Raw genomic sequence first — 22772 nt, 5'->3', positions numbered from 1 at the left:
TATTTGGCATACTGCATTTCACCTACTGTGTATTGGGACATACTAAATCTTTTTCTGGCATACTATATAGTATGGTAGTATGGGTATTGGAAAGCACAGCTTGAATATGTGCATGTGTCCTTCCCATTAAACATAAATGTAGCAGAGGACTTTTATCTTAAAATTAAAGACATTGCACCATAAATTGATGCAGGAAAATGCACAAATTGGTGCATAAACATTCACCAAAATGCAGGAAAATAAACATTTGACAAACAAAATGTCCACCCAATGTTGAAGTAAAACCTACACCCATGATGTCAGTGATTAATTTGGTGAGTACAGTTTTATCAAAATGATGTAAGTTAGACTTAAGTGGTAATAAATCATAATTAACTCGTCTTTTTTCCTTTATAATCAGGTTTAATGTCGTAGTAGAGCTAATATAGGTGCCTATATGTAGTTGTAATTAGTGCAGTGTCCTGCATGATCAGGTCTGTAAGTGAGCAGATAGATTTTTTTAGGAGAGCTGTCTCTTGTGTGTTTGTTTCTCTCCCTCTCCTGCTGTCTGTCTGTGTCCGTCTCTCTTACTGCACAGCCAACACTTCAAGCACTCAAATTCACTGAGGCACGTGATACTTTGGAAGACAGCCTTTGTGGGAGGGGACAAGGCACATGGACCGAACGCAAATACACAAACACACACAGCTACACACTCACACATTGCCTCTCCCAGATTACTCGAACTATCAGAAGCTTTAAGAGGATTTCACAATGGGGAGGGTGCTGCACTTGAATCTCATGCACCTGATGGCTATTGATCCATCCTAAGCTTGCACACAGACACATTGAAACAGACACAGTTGTTACTTTCTTGTTATTATAAACAAGCCTCTGACCTTGCTTCTTCATTTTTCAGTGTTTAGTGTTGTCGGAGGTTTTACTCTGCTGTGGCCTGCTCCTTTGAATTTAGGTTTACTTTAAGAGTAGCATGGCCCCTGGTCTGTCTGTATAGCACAGACTGACTTGTTGGACAAAAAGCATCCAAACAGTAATCCACACCTAATAAAAGAAGAATAAATACACTAAGAAAAGGAAAATCTTGAATCGCTTTCTTTAAACAATCCCATTTCCATTATACTGTGCGGTTGAAATGTGATCCGATGAAATAAATGTGTCCACAAATTGTATACTGTAGCTGTTGGGCTTATTAGCAATGCTGATGTGAGTGGAAGATTAGAAGGGTGGTGTTGTCTGTAATGGAGGAGACGCTGAACGAGTCCCTCAGATGTGTAGGCTGATAAGCAAAAGGTTGCAATCAGCAAGCTGTCATGTGAGAAAACAGGATCATGTCATGTATACTGCTCAGGGAAGGAGGGTGATGCATCAGGATAACATTTAATGGTAATACTTGATGTATTAATTCTAACAAACCAGGTTTAATTTACATTTTCCTCTCAGTCGATGTATACAAATTGGTCAGTGTCACTTTACTTTAAGACAGATGATGATCTTTGACACCTTCTTCCTGTATTAACTTTTACACAGGTTACTTTAAATACTGATTTGCCTTCTCATATACCTATATCCTCCTGAGACCCTGCGTCCTTATATGAGGACATCACATTCTGGGTTTACTTGACCTTATACTTCAATCTGTTCAACTTAGGCCTGTTGTCCTCATTCATGGACACTTTTTTGTCCCATCTAGTGGGTCTGGTGGAGCACCAAGAAGATGATCAAACTTGACTATCTAGTGTCATGTTAAAGGTGTTGGTCTGCAGCCGATCCCGGCACAAAAGCGGACTAGGTCTAAAACCTGATCACATTTTATGGTTGAAACTTGTTCATTTATTATTAAAGGCGCCGTATGTAAGAATGTGGCCAAAACGGTTACTGCACTCAAATTCAAAGTACTGCCGCGAGTCGTGTCCGCCCCCCCTCCCCTACAGATTCGAGGTTGCTGGACAGCGGCACGCTGGAGACTGATTTGTTTGCCCACGGGCGGCTGCCGTGGCAGGGCTGCGTCGCCACATCCTTGATCTTCGGTTTTCCAGCGGACCGTTCGAGCAAGTCCAGCTTCTCTGCTGCTAACGCTGCTGCCGGGATACAGCTGAGGAAGAGCTGGCTGCTAATGCTATGTACCGGGACACTGCTAATGCTGCTTGCCGTGCTGCTGTAGCTCAGCCATAAGTGTAACTGATGCTGAGACTCTACTGACTGCCGTGACTGGCAGATGGCGGTGGGTGGTGCAACAGGCCAAAGCACAAATTCAAAACATAAACATGATTTGCAGATTGTAAAAATGGTTTTTAAATGCGAATATTCTGGCTGTACTATTGTTGTCGGAGAAGATCAGTATGTTATATGAACATTATTCCTCTGTGACATATTAGGATGATTTTATGACTATTTGCTTTAGATTTCTTACATATAGCTCCTTTAACAATGTTTGTAGTTTGATATGGCAACAAATTTGACCAAGGAAGTACCTGTTGAAGACATTAGGACTTTGTTATCATCTCGTTTGAGGACACTGAGACTTTATTTTGGTCTCATTTAAGGACACTGGGACTTTATGATTGTTGACAATGCTTAGTTTTTTTTATACGTATTGGGTCCCACTGATCCCAAATAGCTAGGGGAAATTAAAAAAAGCATACTAAACAAAAGTTCGGGTCTCAGGAGGATATAGTTCTACCTCTAACACACATTATTAGAATGCAAACTGCAAAATATTTAGGAAGGAAAAGACATGCACATCCAAAGCCTGATAAAACAATTCATTTGTTAAACCATATTTTTACACATTCTGTAAATCATTCCATAGATCTCAAGGCATAGCCAGAGGGAGGAGAGCGTCCGGTTTGGGGACCTCAGAACTGCATCTCTTTGCAGATGATGTGGTTCTGTTGGCTTCATCACACCGTGATCTCCAGCACGCACTAGAACAGTTTGCAGCCGAGTGTAAAGCAGTCATGGATGAGAGTCAGTACCTCAAGTCTGAAGCTCTGGTTCTCTGACAGAAAATGGTGGATTGCCCCTCAATCAAAGGACTTTATGTATTTCAGGGTCTTTTTTACGAGGGTAGAATGGAGTGTGAGATGGACAGGCAGTTTTGCGCGGCATTGGCAGAGATGCAAGTGTTGCACTGGACAGTCACAGTGAAGAGGGAGCTGAGCCAGAAGGTTCGTCAAGGTTCCAACCCTTGAGCTTTGGGTAGAGACTGAAAGAATGAGATCACGGATACAAGTGGCCAAAATGATTTTTCTCTTTAGGGTTTCTGGACTCAGCCTTAAAGATAGGGCAAGGAGCTCAGACATCCAGAGGGAGCTCGGCATAGAGCTGCTAATTCTCCATGTCGAAAGAGGCCAGTTGAGTTGGTTCGGGCATCTGATCAGGATGCCTCCTGGGCCCCTCCTGTAAGAGGTTCTCTGGGCACGTTCAACTGGTAGACTGTCTTGGGGTAGACCCAGAACAAGCTGGAGGTATTATATATCTCATCTGGCCTGGGAACACCTTGGGGTCCCCCAGGAGGAGTTGGAAAGCATTGCTGGGGAGAGGGATGTCTGGAGTACCCTACTCAGCCTGCTGGCCCCACAAACTGGCCCTGGATGAGCAGATGAAAATCATCTTTTGAACCCAAAAATTATTTCTTAGTCCACTGGGCGGGGATGAGTGCATTGATTCCAAAATCAAGATTAATTTAGCTGATCACATTTTTTTTTTTTTTTTTTTTTTTACAACACGCAAAAGATGCACAAAGCAAAACAGCAATAACTGGCTGTTAGGTTTTGTGTAATCATCTTTTTACCATGTGCATTACATTTTACAAATAATATCAACAAACAAGTAGGGAAGGTCCAGTCCAGATCTGATCAATGACCTTGCTGCCACCAAACTGACAAGTGCACCAACAGATGAATTATGTTTGCATCATGGACTCTGGGGTAACGTAGCTTCTACATATATTTGTTGTGACTGTGGACATGTTTGTAGAGGGGGACAAATCATTCTCCGTGCTGAATGAAGGATAAGCTTGTGGATTTTTTTCCCCGAGTCCAGTTTTGATTTGGTAATTATGTGTGCATTAGGTTTTCAGCCCTGACAAATGGAGTTCTGCAGGTTCCTGCTCAAGGCTGGATTTGGACTCATTTCTTTTAAGTTTATGTGAAAAATAGCTGACTTGTGGCAATATTTGATTTATGTGTGGACTTTTTATTCTATTTCATAGCTAAAGGAAAAAAAATAGATTCATCACCTTGTTATGAATGTAAAATCTTATATAGCTCGTACTGCATCTCCATCTTTTCCTATCCTACCAAGATGTAGCCGTTTCTCTGAGGAAACCAGGAGCGGCACACCTGACTGACAATCATGAAAAAAAAAGGTGTTTTGTTTCTTAGCACATTTTAATTAAGGCTGACATTAGCTAATTCACAACATGCATTGCCAGTCCCTCTTGGGTCTGGCTTGGCTGTTTCATTTGCTGGTGTTGAGCCAATGTGTCTGTGATTATAAGACCAGCGATGCCTCAACCACATCTGGACACTGGTGGGACTTGCCGGATGCTGGGCTATCATTACAGATGATCACTTGATGACAGCGAGTGTAAAGCAGTGTTTAGATGGAGGCAGCAGCTCTGAACGTTCTTTTTAATATGCTCTGCTTTTTTTTTTTCATTCATCTGCTTTTTATCCTATTGTCCCCCTCCTGGACCAAACCAATGGTTTGTGTGTGAGCCTCCAGATGGGAAAACATCCTGCTGGTTGGAGAATTAAAAGCTGTGTAAATCCTTTTGCAAGAGAGCGAAAGAGGGTGACATTTTTCCACTGCTCAATCGGCAAGAGGAGCCACATTTGAGACGTGACCAAAGGCCTAACATGAAACACATTTGGTAGCAAGCATTTGCTAAGATCTTTTATGTGCTATAGATCAGCATTTGGAAAGGAGCTATACAACTGACATGTGGCGGAGAAGATTTTAATTGCTCCAGAGAGCTCAAGCTGTTGAATCATCAAGCTGTTATTCAAATAGCGATTTTGCAATGTAAATATGTCAGATACATAATCAGCTGTTTTACATCATTTCAGATGCTCAGCTGTTTCATGTCTTTCATTCTAAGAGGAGTTTTTTTTGTGTAATGAAAGAGCAAGAGACAGAAATAGAAAGACAGACGTAGAGGAAGCAAAGACGAGTTTTAGTAAAGAGGCACGCAGCAGGGAGCGGGCTGCTGTCTCCTTGTCCGACGCCCTTGGAGTGCAGCTTTGTGGTGTGAACTCCCACAAGACCTCTCTTTGTTCTCAGAAGATGAGGGCTAGCAGAGTGTGACCACGCACTTACACCTGAAGCCATCAAAAGCGGAGGGAATAACACTTTTATACCGTACGATGCCTCTGCTCTCATCCCCCAATGTTCCTGGCCACAAACAGGCCAAGAGGTCCTCCTGGAAATACGGCACGCCTTCACACGAAAGCAAAGAAACCATCTGTCAATCAACTGTAGTCCAAAAAAGAAAGCACAAACCTGCATGTATAGATACATAAATGACATTTTGAATGTCAGATTTTCATCTTCTTTGAATGCAGTTTGACATTTGCATCAAAGGAATGTGAGATGTCTTGCGGAACTGAAAAACAGCAGAGCTCATTATTGAGATTAATTTAGGAGCTGCTACACAAAGTATATTGAAATATTGATTGGCGCAATGACAGTCAATCAATGCCAGATTAATTACACTCAGACTATAAATGACGACACTGTTTTGTTTTCATTTGCATAACACCTCAGGCTTGTTACAGCACCCCAGTCACTCACAGGCAAACTACAGTAACACATCGGTGTTTGTGTGTTAGCTAATCAAGTCCAGTGGAAAGTGGCAAGAGTAAAAACCTTGTAGATAAGACAGAATATCAGCCTAAAAGCAATGTGTCCTACATCCCGTGTCCCACATCCTTCTCTCAGAGGAGCGGGGATAGATAACACAGAGGAGTGAGACTGGCAGGCAGACAAGAGGGGAAGGTGTGGACCACTGTTGTGGACACAACAATATCCTGTGAAATCATTTAGTGTGACAGCAAGCATTTTGCAAGTTTGGTTAATATTTCAGAGTTTATATCAAGTAGGACTGGAACTAGCAATTATTTTAATTAGGGTCTGAGCACAAACATGAGAGGGGGCCCAACAGTCCCTCAATAACGCTGTATAGATTATTATTCTGCTGCACAATCACATTTTTAAAGAGCTTGGGATTCCTAAAAAGTCATGAATATTGGCTCACAAGTCAGAACTGGTGACATTTGCAAAGTTCTGCTGTGATATGGCTCAGACGTGGCCAGCAGGCTCTGTTGCATGCTGGGGTTTGGGATAAAGTTCCTTTGATGTTCAGAAAATTTGATGGGATTGCTCTCATCTTTAATTACATATAATTTTTTTGTATGTATTCGCCTGACAGGAAGTCAGCCATTTTGTTTTTAGCGCATTTTACGAACAAATGTTTGAGGACTGTGGGAAGCACAAAAACTCACGAAACCATATTCAAACTAGTTATTATTTTTGATTTATTGGTGTAATTCGGCGTGGCACGTAAATATTAGTGCATATTTGACCCCTTTGCTTGAAAACTTACGAAACTTGGTGCAAACATTAAAACCTGTGAACGTTGCAAAACAGCAGTGGGGTTCATAGGTGTTTAGCTAGCTCCATAGCGCCCCCAAATATGTGGAGGGCTTTAGTTGGGAAAAAGTTGCTCTGATTTTTAAAGAAATTTGGTACCTACATTGTTCTCATTATTTCAGACATATTTCTCATTGGTTTTCATTGGCTCAGCTCCAAGTCGGCCATTTTGAATTTTGTGCATTTTTCATGGATTTTATGCTAACTTTTTTGAACTCCTCCTGAACAGTTTATCGGATTTGTTTCAGATTTGGTTGGTATAACCCTGAAACTACCGTGACACTAAACTGTCAAGGAATAGTCAGTACCTCAAAACATGACATCATAAGCTGTGTAACAACACACCATTTTAGGCACTTCACAGGGATGGAACTTTTCAATACTTCTCGTCGAGGATTCAACAGATCCATCTAGAATTCTGTCAGCATAATCTTAAGACCGTCCCAAAGCCAAATTAAGAAGCTTTTGTGTTTTCATGGAATGGCGTTGTCATGACGAGGCGGGCAATAACATGTTTTGGAATGACACAGGAAGCTGCTGTAACTTGCCGATACATTGTCCTATCTGCCCCTAATTTCACATGCTTAAAGGATAACTTCGGTATTTTTCAACCTGGGCCCTATTTCCCCATGTGTATGTGTGCATATGATTCATAGGTACAACTCGTTCTAAAATTGGTTCAGTATTGAGGGAGGCTAAAACAGTAACGGCAAATGTGTCCCGTATAAGTTTGCGCATTAAAAGTGCTTTTTTCGCCACTGACCGGTTCAGATCGCCAGTGCTATCTCTGTAAATAGCATACTAAGCGTTTTGAACATTGTTCATATAACATTACCTCCACTGTGTCTGTAGCTCTCTCTACTCATGGGACAACCGTTTTCTTGAGGAAGAGGTGTTCCAGGATTGGATGTCTTCTCTTCTTCGGCTGGCAGTTGTCATCTTGGGAGAAGTGAGCACTGCAGACCCGATGGTCTGCAAGGCGCAGTGTCTGGACAAGAGTGTTAGCATCCATTTGTAGCACAACTAGCCACAACTTCAGCATCTCGCCATCCGACAAAGGCAGCCTATGAAAGCTGTACGGGGTGTTGCGTGACATCCTGTTCTTGCAATTCGGATAAGCACAAACACGAACCATTGTTTTCAATCGATGCAGTAAAACTCTCAACTGTACTCCGGGACAACCAGTGCCACTCTGAGCGGCGCTCAGCATGGCTCCTTTGCTTTCTTCCGGCAACACGCAAAGCTCTCGCGAGATGACATCACAGCCCGGAGGAGGTGAAGGGTCAGGGAAATACTTAGTATGCTATTTACAGAGATAACACTGGTGATCTGAACCGGTCAGTGGCGAAAAAAAGCACTTTTAATGCGCAAACTTATACGGGACGCATTTGCCCCCGTTACCGTTTTAGCTGGTTTTGCGGCTGCCGGCTGCATCCGCCTCCCTCAATACTGAACCAATTTTAGAATGAGTGGTACCTATGAATCATACGCACACATACACATGGGGAAATAGGGCCCAGGTTGAGAAATACCGAAGTTATCCTTTAATAAGAGTCCAAGCCCAAAGACATATACATGTCTATATTGAGTCATAGTCACAGTGCCCAGTGATTTAAATGAAATTTACATGGTGTGGTCTACACATGATATGCAGCAAAATGACATATAATTAGTGTGTGCTCTCTAGCATCACATAGTGGACACAGGAAGTCATAGGCTATTTAAATTCTTGGTGCAATGTCCAAAATTTGTGAAAATGTATATGCACTTGTGCAAGTACCGACACTCGAGTAAAAGAGATATGATCGGACACCAGCAGCTCTACTGGGGTCACCCCAGAAAATTCGGACAGGGATCGGTAAATACAGACTCAACAATGCTTCAGACAGTACGCTAAAGACATCGGTCTCGTCTTCGTTCTCAAATAGGTTCAGTGATCTCTCTAAGGTTGGCCAAGATTTTTTTTATTGTCAAGCTAAAAAAAAAGAAATATGCATGTCAAGTGAACTGCAGTAAATGTTGTACTGCATTGATGACTCACTTATGTAGCACCGCCCACTGGCAACAGGAAGTGAAGCGATGAAACAGGTAGGGATGAAATGATATCTAACTCGTGTGCATAGTGTACATAGTGTCCAATAGTCATGGAAATGCGCAGCTGCATCAACTGGCATCCCCTCTATGTGTGGGAAGGTGTAAGGGCCTGTTCATCACAGCTTGCAGCTTTAATGATAGATTATTTTTGGATTGTTTGGTCTATAAAATGTCTGAAAAACAGTGGTAAATGCTCATTACATTTTCCCAAAGCCAGTGATGGCATCTTAAATGTCCAAAAAACTAAAGGTGCAGTTTGTAATGATATAAAACAGAGAAAGCAGTGTATACTCTACTTGCCAATTTTGCCTGATAATGCAGATAAGTTTTCTGTCAATCCACTCATCGATTGATCTACTAATTGTTTCAGCTTTAATACAGCATCAGCTCACTTTAAATTGTTGAATTATTTATGTTTATTTTCCTTGTAAAACACTCACTTTGATGCTTCTCTGTGGCCAGACTGGCCTTTGGTTGGCTGCCACATACTTTACTTCTCTGTTTTTATTTCCACTATAGTCCATCCACTTCTCTTCCTCGCTCTGTCTGCCTGTCACACTGTATACACTCATTCAGTAGCTGAGTGAGATCAGTGAAAGCTCGGATACTAACAGCTGACAGGGTGCTATGGGAGGGGAACAGAAGGCATGTGAGTGTTCTGGTAGCATGGTGGAGTGCTGGACTTTGGCATGGGCCATCCATCTGTCACTTTCTTACACCCTGCCTGGCACTGACGGGTCATGGCAACGGCAGCCTGTGACGGATGACTAATCTTCCCCTGGTAATGAATGAGACACCACGGCATGAATGCCAAGAGGGTGCTGATGGTGAGGGTGGCTGCCTCACTGGCAACACAGAAATCATATGATGAATGGTATGCAAGCATGTTGTTATGCCGCGTCTGTGCCAAACTAAAAGTAGCTGGCAGCTTGGTGAGAATCTGTGGTGAGAATATCATGAATCACGGTCTGGAAAACAGTTATATACAGTGCATGTTTATCTCCTCCTCATGTGTGTCAGACAGGAAGAGGAAGAGCACAAATGAATCAATATATGGTAAAAAAGAAAATAGATTGCGCAGACTGTAATGATGGAAACATGTCATGTGTAGGTGGGAAAGAAGAGGACATTGCCATTATAGATGATGTATGCGCTGTTCTGTCACATTGGTGAGAGGAGCTGTGCAGCCGCACCAGTCAAATCGTCTTGACTGTGTGTTGAGTAGCTGAGACCTGTCTTATCTTCACCTCATAATGCGCAGGCGTGATCCTATCTGAGCCTTGCAAAAAGCTTTTACCATCTGAACTAGACGTCGTGTGCGCTGCTCTTCCTTTGGCGCTCAAACGAATGCTAAAAAAAACAATTGTAAATATATATTTTTACAGATCGCGTGCAAATACAGCCAAGACATGAAGGCTTCTCTGGTGGCTGATCTCTCCGAACAACATAATTCAACCTGTGGATAGTGTGGAGCGCGTCTGTGGCCACCGGCCAGTCTCCGGCTATCTGGGACGCTCTGCCTCCAGCCTGCTGTGCGCGTCTTTTTACCGTTGGCTCCGCTCCGTGTCGGCGTGGGATCCGGTGTTCCGTTTGACCTAAGCTGTGAGCAGGTATTCAGTTTATGAATGGCACTGACATGGAGGAAATACCGTTTCAGAAAGTCAAAACCAGGCGGAAGAGAAGTCACTGTCCAACGGGCGTCCCTTTGACCACCATCGCGTGTGAGGACGAGTTCGACTGCAAGGAGCTCGAGTCCCTCTTCCAGAACTACAACCTGAAACTGGAGCAGACGTCCACTCTCAAAGCCCTGGCGGTCCTCATCTTCCTGTCCTCGACACTGGCCGTGGTGGAGTTGCTGTCCGGCCCCAGCCTCACCATCTCCAAGGGGTCCCATCCGGTCCACTGTGTCATCTTCGTCTCCCTCTTCATCGTAACTAATGTCAAGTACCTGCAAGTGACTCAGCTGCAGCAGATTGTCAACCTGACGTTGCTCTTCGGCTTCACTTTCTCTTTCCTCTGCTGTCCCTTCTCGCTGGGCGCGATGGGGATAGAGCCCCCGACGTCCCCGGAGCAAGGCGTGTGGCAACTCATCCTGGTCACCTTCGTCGCCTATGCGCTCCTACCTGTGCGGACACTGTTGGCGGTTGTGTTTGGAATAATGGTCTCCATCTCGCATTTGATTGTGACTGCCACTTCTGTCACGGTGAAAACACAGAAACTATGGAGGACGGTACGTATGTGCTGCACGTTAATTATGGCGAGTTGTTTTTGTATTGTATTCTAACAAGTAATGGGCCCATAATAATCAGCATTGCATCTATATCTATGCACACAAATATAATGCAGACCCATGCAGGGAAACACACAATTTAGACTTGATTTCAGCACCAGGGACAGCTCCCTGTGGTTAGACTTGATGGGATTTGCTCAGGCTTTGATCAAATTTGTCAAAAGTGTAATTCTTGGTTCAAAAAAAATGCCTGTCAACTCAGCCATGTGAGCAAGTAAAATTATGAGCCATCAAGGAGAACTTCAGATGAGAAGTTTGATCTTAGAATCTGTTAAACAAACACAAAGCGAGACTGAATTTCTGCTTGATCACTTTTTCTTGCCCTCCCTAAATACTACAGTATTAGCCCCAGTAATAGTGAAGTAGTGTGTAGGCCATAGTTGTTGTGATGCATACACAAAGGCGAAGGTTACGTGAGCTGAACCGGTGGTCTGGGGTCCCTGTCCCCCAGAAAATTGTAAGCATCAGTCCCTTTTTCTGCACCAATTTGTGGATGAAATATCTTTAATTCTGTCACTGCTTTCATGTTTTTATTTGGGGGTGACAGATGCACATGTTCTGAATATTGAGTGGGATGTGTCCCCTGCATCCCCCATGAAATCCACGCCCATGTGCATACCTGTGGGCCCTTAAAAACAAAACAAACAAAGAGGAGGAAAAAAAATGAATGAGCAAAGCAGTCTGCATGCTCACCACTGTTTCCCTGGGGATGTGATTCAGGCCCAGAGGAGCTGGCTGGGAATGAAGAACCAGAGTGACATCCTGCTAGCACTAGAAGTAGGGCAAACAGAGGGGCACACACACTCAGATACACACGCACGCACGCACACACTACACTTTCACCACACTATATGCTTCAGTTATGGAAAAGAGGGCAAAGTCATTCATGTCATTTCCAAGCCGAAATAGAAATTGGTACAGCACTCTCTGCGCATTTATATCTTTGTACCTTTCTCTATCACAATGAAACATACACACTCACATTTCTGACTGTCATCAGGTGTGAGGAAAGAAGATATTTCACATCAGTCAAACCCTCCAGGGGTAGTGGAATATTTCTGCCTCTGCCGTGCAGCATATGACATGAAGATTGTGCATTTCTTGGAGGCGAAATTGAGATTTTGATCAGTTCATCACGCCCTCGGATGATGACAGCGCGTTCGCAGAGGAGATTGTTTTCCTGTATGTAGGCTATGAGATACCTGCATGGCCATGTGAAGGACAGTGTTAGCTGTACTACCAGAGATAGCTAATCCATTAAGCTTAGAGATGAGCTGTGTGGCATGACCCTGCGCGGCCCAGGCTTGCACCAACCACCCACCTAGGTCTCAGGCACTCAGCCCACAGTACTGTCTGCTTTCATGGCTCAGTCTACCTGAAAATATCTTATTACTGAAGCAAGTGTGGAATATAACTTGAAAAATAAGGTATTGCTAGTTCCCTGCTCCTCAGCTCTGAGTCTTGCTGTCCTTGACTGAACATGTTTTAAATTGTGTACGTCAAGAATATAGACTCTATTCTTGTCAGTGCCATATTTTATTGATACACCACAGAGTTTACAGCCTCGCTCTTTTAGTTAAAGCTTGGATTGGACAACTATTATATTGAATGCCAATCCAAAGTACATCCACAGCTTAATGACTGCTATAAACAATGCAACGAGTCCCAGGGAGTTTGTCTTTTATTTCACTGTCCATTAACGTTAAGCACAACAATGATAACATGCATATTAAAGAAATATTTCACAGCTGGAAAGATGGTCTTTTCATAAAACTGTGCTGTCTGTAAAGCACATTGGTGTGATATGACCAAAGGAAACAGAGGAAAAGGGCTGTGGCATTTGCTTTTGCTCAAGAGGTAGAAAACCTACATCTTCCAGAATGCACTGCGCCACGCCGGACCAAACGCTTCCCCTATAGGAAACAGAAAACAGTATGGTGGCCATCTGGTAACAAAAGGCCCGTTTCCACTGCAGGAACTTCAGGGTAATTTTACGGGGCCGGGGCCGTTGGTGCATGTCTCCACTGCAGGAACCACCCCCGAAGGACAGAGTTCCGGAACTTTTACAGGGGCTAAACAAGTCCCTGCCTCGCGGTAGGTACTCAGAACGGCCCTGATAAACTCCTGGCTGGGGCTTGGGGATTACTTGGTGCTGATTGGATATACTGAAGGCGGGATGTGACGTTTTTAGCTGGGCTAACCGTTAGCTGTTAGCAGTGTCTGTAATAACTCCGGTCACGGTCTGTGAAAAAAATATTTTTTCCAGCGGATATCTTAGTTACAACATGATTACGCTAGCAAAGCAGTTTTGTGTTGCTATGTGTGGTATTTATTCAGTTTTGGGAAATCACAATGTCTAGAAAGCATCAGCTGACAGGGACAGCTAACAGCAGCAGCAAAGCTAACATCAGGACGTCATCTGTTAAAAGCCTCCCGTTGTCAGATACTACATGAAACTACTCCAGTTAGCTCAGTCATGTTGTAACTAAGACATCCGCTGGAAAAAAATATTTTTTTCATGGACCGTAGCTGGAGTTATTACAGACACCGCTAACGGCTAACGGCGTCCCTACACCCCTACGTCGCCCGGTCAAAATGGTCGTGCAACGATTATGTCACATACAGAGCCCGGTAACTTTACAGGAACCTTCCTCCTACTCCGTTCTCTCAGTGGAGACACGGCAGTTGAGAGGGCCGAGCGAGAGGACGTTCCTGTAGTAGTTCCTGCCCCCCAAATAGTACCAGGAACTTCTTCAGTGGAAACGGGCCTAAACAATCTGGAATTACAGCTAAATGATAAGCTAAAATATGTGTCTGAAGCAATATAGAAATAGGCAGCGCAGTAACAGAATCTGGTGTCATATTTGATCAGCCCAGTTTGATCTCAGTATTTTCAGCCTCTGTTTTTACAATACAAGAAACATTTTGTCCACCCACAAATTCTCCTGTTACAGCCAAACAGTGCACTAAAATATATTTCTGAAGCCATTTCAGGTGAGAAATAAGCAATACAGTAAAAGAATCTTGGGTTATATTTGATCAGCACTGCTTAGTTTCACTGTTTGATCTGAGTTTGGTCTGCATTTCAAAGAAAAAGAGGGAGACAGAGGGGTAGCTCTCTCTCCCTCTAGCTGCTTCTATAACTTTACTCTTGTGTCTGGTGGCGGTGGGCACATGAAAATGCAGAAGTACAATCTGTAGTTTGAGCAGCAGTCCTAGAGCCAGCGAAATCTTAAACTGGGATATGAGCAAGGAGATCTGGGCACTGGTAAGACAGTGGGAAGTTAACCACAGTTCATTAACACATACTACCCACATTGTTATAATACAAAGCTGGTTGAAAATGAGCAAAGTATCCTTTTAAATGAAAGCCCTAGTGTATAAAAGGATCACTCACAAATAATGATGTTCATAATAAAAGCCAGTGTAAAGGTTGTAGTTTCCTCACTGCATGAACATGTATGGAGCTGTCTTACTGACAGTGATGCAAGATATCTGCACGAGTGAGCGTATTGCAATAAGGTCAGTTATTGCCACATGAAGGCAAATTGTGGTTATCACCACAGATAAGCAAAGGAGTGTTTTACACCACTCACCTCAGATGTCCACGTTTACTTACTCGAGGCTGTAAAGTAAGTTGAGCATCATTCGAACATGTTGACGCTTGCCAGCGCTGCTGCCAAGCACAAAGACAGACTGCTGCTGCCAAAAACAGTCTTTTCAAGGCAATCCATTATTCAGTGGACTGGGAAACATGCCTGTCTGTGGCAATAGAAGTCTGTTAAATTTGCTGTTGTGTGTGTGTGTCATATGAAGGTTTAACAGTGTTTTTATGATGTTCGCTGAAACAGAAATCCTCCAGAAAATTACACTATATTTTTGAAGTTTAGCCCATAGGTGTTTGTTATAGGTTTTCCTGAGGTCAAATGTGCTCCATCATTGACTCCAGCTGCACAAAACACTTATGATGAATGACCCAAGATATGAGGAGAATAACTTCCTTTATTCTTATGAATACATAATTGCTGCCTAGGGTAACAGCTTGCTTGTGTTCACTCTAGAGGTGGATATGGGACCTTGTTTGGTTTGTGTACAAAGTCATAGCCAGCCGACCTCAGTCAAGTAGAAAGAAAAACTGTTTTCTTTGTGTCCTGCTACAAGGTTGAAGCAGTCATGCTGCTGTGTATCTGCTGTGATGGATGAACCAGAGCACAGATTCTCACACACTTTAATGTCACACACCCCAAAATAGAGAAATACTGGGCCCCACCACCCTGTCATTCATCTCGCATGCAGGAGGACGTTACATACAGTGTATATTCTAAATCTAATAGTTAATAATGGGATAGATTAGAGTGAATTTATTCAATTTAATTCAGTTCAATACAACTTTATTTATCCCTGTCAACAGAAACACACAGTGGGAAAAGAAATAAAAATGCTAAAACACAGTAAATCACAAATCTAAGACCAAATCAAAAATTTTAAAAATGCATTTAAAGATTATATGTGGAGTTGATAATAATGGCATTTAAAATAAATATAAATATCGAGAAATATAAAAAAAACAGCTAAAAATATACACAAGTCAATGAATTGAGAAGACTGATTTAATTCCTCTCAACAGCCCATTTGGGGAACCTTAACCCAGGATTGAGGAAAATTAGGAACACACTATCACATACTCATAATGCAGGATTTATACTTCTGTGTCGAATCGATGCCGTACCTACAGCATACGCTCTGCCTCAACGAAAGCCTGACGTGTGCCTCCCCAGAAATGTAGCAACAAGTAAAGGCAAAGCAGACCTTCTGACTATTTTTGTAAGCTGAAACCAATTCCCTCAGTGGAAACGAAGCTTTTTATTTACTTTATTTTCACAGATAAAACAATAAAGCCTCCACAAAAACAACATTTTAAGTTTTGTGTTTGATTTATCCTGGCTTCATATGAGCAGTGGAAATTGCCACTCATTGCCAGGCTAATTAATACAATGTAAAATGCCATAGACTTGTGCTAATAATGTTAGCATGTTGTGTTTGTTTGGAAAACGTGTTGATGGTTGTTTTGTCAGTGAACCTTGTGAGTTGTAACGGAGCCGAATTTTGTAATGTAACCTTTGTTAAATGTTGCTGTTGTCCCTGGTTTCATATCAGTGGAGGAAAAGTCTGCTAGCTGCTAAGCTAATTCATACAATGTAAAATGCCATAGGCTTGTGCTAAAAACATTAGCATGTTGTATTTGTGTACTTGTGTTGAAGCCATGTTTAAGTGCCTTTTTGGGTGTGATTTACATTTCACAGCACTTCACAAAAACCCAGCTGCCAGCTAGTGTTTTAGATGTGTAACTGCAGCAGACACACCACTGCACAAGTATAAACGCTTACAACAGCGTAGGCTACGGCAAAGAGCTGATGCACAAGTATAAATTCTGCTTAAAGAATGCACTGTGCACCAGACATATAGACATAAAATATCAATTAGATTCCATATGTAAACTCTGATTATACATATATGAAAATTCAATCATAATTCTGAAGCACATATATATAAAAGATGAAACAGATAAAAAAAATACATAAGAATGAATCAAACACATTCACATCACCTACTAAGGATTTCCCAATACTGTATTTGTCTTTAACAACTGTAATAAAGAATTAAAAGAGTGTGTTTCATGCTCATTTTCTTCCTCTGTTTGCAGTTGGTTGCCAACACAGTGCTGTTCACCAGTGTCAACCTGTCAGGGCTGTTTGTGCGCATCCTGACAGAACGAGCCCAGAGGAAGGCCTTCCTCCAGGCTCGCAACTGCATTGAAGAGAGACTCCGCATGGAGGACGAGAACGAGAAACAGGTACAGGCACCTGTACGCTGCTGAAAGTATGGGTAAAATTAGATGTGTGCTTGTTTTTTTGTCCTTATTTTTTTCCCCCTCCCTCCCTCTCTCCTGTGCCGTGAGTCATTTCGACACATTATTCATTTCTGTTAGATTTCATGCCTTTATGTCTCGCACATTTCTTATCGCTACTAACACTTTGTCCTATGATAACTTTGCTGTGTTTGACTCTATAAATTTATATTAAACTTACTTTATCTCTTCTCTCTCTCTGCCTCTTTCTCTTTCATACACACACACACACACACACACACAGGAGCGCCTGTTAATGAGTCTGTTGCCCAGGAACGTAGCTATGGAGATGAAAGAGGATTTCCTGAAGCCCCCAGAAAGGATCTTTCACAAAATCTACATCCAGCGTCATGACAATGTCAGGTAGGATCTTCACATTAACACAATACAACTGCAGACCATTCGCAGTGGTATTTAAAACCCTCTTGAATTGACTTAACTAATACCACTTTTAACCATGACACTTGGAGAGAGAGACAAAGCTCAAATAATAAAATAAACGCTGTCTCAATGCATTATAGGGCATGCTTAAAAGGAACGGAATAACTTGACTAAACATGTCCTTTGGAGAGAACACTGAGGGCTACGCAGTGTAGTGTGATCTGACCCAACAGTGTCCTAAAACATTAACACCGCCCCAGGCTGCAAAAGTGAAATATTTAATTCCTCACATTGAATATCACGGGTCATTCCCTGACTCACTTGTTTATTATCAGTCCTGATAACACTGAAACCCAAAGACATTAGCTTGTGCTTTCCATGTGTTTAATATGGGCGGCACATTTTTTGGAGCAATGATAGAGGAATTATTTCAGATCATCATATGACTAAATGTGGTCATATTCTTGCTGTGCTAAGGCTAATATGCCAGTGGTGCATATGCCAACTTCCCGGCCATCATATCTTGGCCATCATATTTTGGCAGCCCCCAGGAGAAGCAAGGCTTTTGCAGTCAGGGTTCCTACCGGGGGAAAGAGAAAGGCCGATTAAGCAATGCTTAGAGAGGAGGAGATTCCTCTGGCACTTATGCAATGTCCTGCATGGTTGCCAAGCTCCCAACTGTTTCGGAGTGATGCTTTCTGTCTTAAGGTCGATACTTTCCTACAGATTGATGGCTATGGAATCTAAGCAGCTAACTGTGATGTTTGACAAATACGTCTTCGGAAATGTCTTGTAATTATATGTTATTCTTATAGTTTCTTCCTGTAAAGGGTAGTGAATAGATATTTTCTATTTTTCTGCTCCGGCGTCTTTCTTTGAGAAGTTACAGTAGCTCCTTTTTCAGAAGCTTAACAGTAACTAACAAAACAACAATCCTCACATCATCTTTCCTCCTCCCTCCCAACCAACAAGCCAGCTCTCAATCAGTTTTGTTTGACGTTTTTGAATGCCAAATACTGAATGCCCTTCAGTGTTTGAGCACATTTGATGTCTTTGTATTGCTTATTTACTTTGGTTGTTGGTGGGCTGCTATTATACAATCTGCAGTGATGAGAAGGAGTTTTCAGATTGTCTGCCTTAGAAAAGTAGCAATACCACCATGTAAAAATACACCATTACAATCTCAAGTCCAGGATTTAAAATGATAAAGAACAGTGTCATCAGCAAAATGTATCAAAGCTAAAAGTATTCATGACGCAGCAGAATCTCACCTTTCTGTCTTTTGTTAATATTTATTTTATTATTGTATCATTATTTATACTATAATCACCCCTGCCAAGGAGTTGTGTTTTTGGCTTTTTTTTGTTTGTTTGTTTGCCAGCAGGATTACGAAAAAACTGCTGGCCCATCTTTTATTAAACTTGCTGGAAGAACCTACTAAATTTTGGAACAGATGCAAATCACAGGCTGCATACAGGAATTATATTTCACTTTCATTAACATTGCAAGATAGTTCATCTGGCCTTGGTGGAGGTCCTTCTGGTTGTGGATGCATTACCATTTTAATTTCATAGCCAGTCGAGAGGGAGCTAATTTTACTACTTCATATACAATTGGGTAGTTTAACCTAAAGCAACAAATCATATCTTTTAAACTGATGTTTGCATGTAGAACCTTCAACTGCAGAGTAACTACAGCTGTCAGATAAATGTAGCGGGTGAAGTACAAGTACCTCAGAGCTGTACATAAGTACAGCACATGAGTAAATGCACATAGTTACAGTCCACTAGTGTAAATCTGCAGTTTGCAGTTACATCTAGTGCTCTACCTGACTCCTGCAGCTTTAGTTGGCTGTGATTGACCTTTTAACCCTTTGTCGCTAACATGTAAACACAGTGTTTAAAAGCATTACAGTCACTGCTCCATTCTCTGCAATTTATAAGTCAGATTTTTTTTCCAGTTCTCCTTTTCATCACCTGCTTTAATCTGCGTTTCTTACTGTATTCTTAAATCTCCTTCTATCATGCTCCAACATTTCCTTTTCTTATCTCCTCTCCTCCTTTCCTCTATGTTATCAGAGCAGCAGGGAGGCTTGAGGAGGAGAGTTTGCTTAGCCCCAGGATTAAGTTGCTACAGGGGATTAAATGCAATGGAGACTAAATTCTTGTTGCATAACGCCGTGTGTGCGCGTGGTGGTTAAATATGGACACATCTCGGCGGAGCTCTGCTGATTGCTTTTGTGCCTTGAACTCCTTCAGATAGCGCCACCCTTTGAGAGTGATCTAGACTGGATGCCGACATGATTTATGTGATTTGGGTGGACTGTAATTAGAAAGTAAACAGTGTGGTGCACAATATACTCTGTGTTTTCTTCATTATGTTTTGAGACTGTGGGCAGTATTTGATCTGATTAAAATCCAGCCACGGGGATATTGTAGTAATCACTCACGAAAAAAAAAAAAGAAAAGAATATGGCTCCAAAATAACAAACCTGAAATTTATTTAACAAGAAATGTGAGATATTATTGCTCCGTATCGACATAGACTTTCATTGTCTTGAGGGCCGGTAGTACAGTAACTGATGATTAAAATATATTTAAAAATGCTCTTGAGCTGCAAACAACAATGATTGCTTTACAGAAATGACATTTTCATACCATCAGTAATTAATACTGAATTGTGTTTTCATTTATCAAGTCACGTCTATTAAATTGCTTTTTTATTAATTATGTGATAATAATGTGAAAGCAGTGATAAATTAGCCGCATGCTCTGTTTAATATCACATCACTCTATTAATCAAGGACCTTTCAGGCTTATCATCACTCAATAATTTAGTACCCGCTTTAATACATCATGTATCTTCACCACTCTTTGTCTTTTAATTCACAAGCATTTCCATCATGTCTGCATAACATTTAATTCCACACCCATACATACAGTAAATAAACACATAATACTAGTTTAAGATAAATTCCCACCAATGACGCCATACTAAATAAACTCCTAACTAAATAGTGGCATTATGTGTATCTGCAAACCCTTGATATGTTACGTTATGTTGCAGACATATTGAGCTCTACGTTTCTTCATGTTTCGTTTGCCCCCTAAATGTGGTTCATTTGGGCAGGTGTGAACACAGCAATCACACTCAGGTGCACACCAAAACAACCGTAACAAGTCCTTCTTGAAGAGGTGGTTAATTTGTGGTGAGAACGTGTTCCGACCTTGATCTGAACCAACTGCAGTCACATGACACATTGTTTGGGTTAAACATGAGCATGTTACAGTCCTGAAGGATTATTAATGTGCACCTCCTCCTGTACTGCCTTAATATGCACATTCAGCACATGCAATGCATCAAAACATTGTTTTCTAGTTGGAGCCGTGCCTCGTTTTCAAACTGTATGGTTTGACTAAAATGAACAATGACAGCAATATAGTCCACGATGAGCAGCGCTAAAATCAACCTGCGTAGTTGTTCCTCCATTGTGACATTAGAAAGTGTCACATTTATCTTGCAAGTGTACTCTTCTTCAACGTTTGCTTTACTTCCTGGATTTTTCCCACATGGAAATCTGGACCAATCAAGAGCAGCTTTCTCACACAAGGCATTTTATGTAGTTCGTTTGTAAATGCTGCCGTGAGAACACGAACCAACTCTAGACAATTATACAACTTTGGAACAAAATCAGTTCCTGATTCAGACCACAGGAGACCACTCTAGGTCTGAAAGCAACCTAAAACCATTTGGTTATGTTAGGCCCAAGGGCTCAGGGGCCTCCTAGCCAGTGCCTCTTCCTAAAGTCACTGTTATTAAGGGCTTAGTCACTCATTTCAGTAACAGCCCCCAAAGTCCTTTAATTGCACCCCTTATGTTTAAAACGATATTGTGTAATTCTCTCTACTTGGATCATTGTCACAGAGTTTTGTAAAGTTTGCAGATGCTCACACTCTCACAAAGAAGTTCCAGTCCATTCTTCTAAAATCTGCTGTAAGCATCTTGCACACTCGTCTGTGCGAGCGCCTTTATTGGCCCAGCGTCAGCACATACGCTGCCCACATACTGTAGCTCCATAGGGGCCCATTCGGAGTTAACCCTTGAGCTGGCTTGTGTCTTCCGCTACGTGATTAAATTGAAATCACATCTGCCAAAATAGCTACAGTAATGCCTCCCACAGAGGGAATGAGGAGATAATTAAGGGAATAACTTCCCGCCAATATGTGCCATTGGAGAGGAAATATTGGATGAGGGTGTGAGGGAGGTCGAATTAGACAATATTATTAGAGAAGTTGCAGTTACCACAGGAAAAATCATGTTTGTATTACATCTCTTAATCATTTTATGTGTTGTGCTTCGCCTGCCGTGGAGTTTTCTGAGCTAAAAACCTGAGTTGGGAATGACTTTGAGTAGTGAATATGGTACGTTTGGTGCAGGCTCTGGCTGGGGTTAGACTAACTGATAGCTGTTGCCAAGTGTGCTGCAGTGTTTGTTCTGAAAGTTTTGCTGGAGGACATTCAAAATCAGATACAGTTGCTCCCAGGCTGTGATCCCTGTGCTTCTCACTGATCCAACTCATGAAAGAGTTGTGGGATTACTCAGTGAAAATGCTTCGTAACTCACCTGCAATTTCTATGTCAAAAAAAGCCTTGTGGTATTAATGCAAGCTCAGCACATACCCCAAACCCATATTTGTCATTATGATTTAGCTCGCCTGTCTTGGCACACGTGGACACAGCTACTAATTACCAAGTATTTGTTCTTTTATTTAAAGTATGAACCTTTAAGATGTGCTGAGTGGGACAAGTTGCTCGTATCGGAAAGGTACTTAATCATAAACATGTTGATGAGTTTTGAATATGCAGTTACTAACATTTGTGGCTTATTATTAATTCACCTGCACCTTCTGACCCATATTACACGAGGATCATAAAACTTTACACTCATGCTGCACTTTGCAATTTACAGACAGATTTCTATATCTCTGTAAACCAGGGACAGAAATCTGACCTGAACTTTAAACGGAACAGCAGCCCCGTGAGCCATGCGTGCTTCACATTAAAGTGGAGACAATGGTGTGCATGTGGTTTAAATGAGGTAAACACAGCCAAAAATAACTGAGTGCAGTGAAGTTCACACGAGGTCACGAGACATCGAGGCCATGCACTCAATGGGATGCTCTCTGCAGCAGGTCACGGCTGGTCTACGCTTCATGCACAGCCACACGTAGCCTCAGTTCAACTTTGCTCAGGTTGCTTTCCAGTATAATCCAAAACTTTGCTTGCCTGTATGAAAATTTCTGCCTCTGACATATATATGTAACCAAAGTACTCACTTTTAGGTAGTTAATTGTTAGTTTAATTCATAGAAATTGAACATAAGAGAAAAATGATCCAACCGCCTCTAGTTCTGGCAATGCACTTCAACTTAAGGTGTTTTGCAGTG

The 22772-nt window shown here is 41.9% G+C and overlaps 1 protein-coding gene across 2 annotated transcripts in view; it reads left to right on the top strand.

Annotated features, from left to right (window-relative positions):
• The first annotated feature begins 9342 nt into the window (after positions 1-9342).
• Positions 9343-22772, top strand: part of LOC117272452 (adenylate cyclase type 1-like) — a 58614-nt gene continuing 45184 nt past the window's right edge. Inside the window, exons 1-3 of one of the 2 annotated variants that reach the window (XM_033651388.2) lie at positions 9343-10978; positions 16743-16892; positions 17191-17309. In XM_033651388.2, coding sequence (XP_033507279.2) covers positions 10370-10978; positions 16743-16892; positions 17191-17309 — 878 coding nt within the window. In that variant the 5' untranslated portion in view covers positions 9343-10369. The remainder of the gene's footprint in view (positions 10979-16742; positions 16893-17190; positions 17310-22772) is intronic. The other variant, XM_033651389.2, reaches the window with a different exon arrangement.

This window comes from Epinephelus lanceolatus, chromosome 12 (genome assembly GCF_041903045.1).
Source record: "Epinephelus lanceolatus isolate andai-2023 chromosome 12, ASM4190304v1, whole genome shotgun sequence".
Lineage (NCBI taxonomy): Eukaryota > Metazoa > Chordata > Actinopteri > Perciformes > Serranidae > Epinephelus > Epinephelus lanceolatus.
This window is presented reverse-complemented; position numbering and strand designations above follow the sequence as displayed.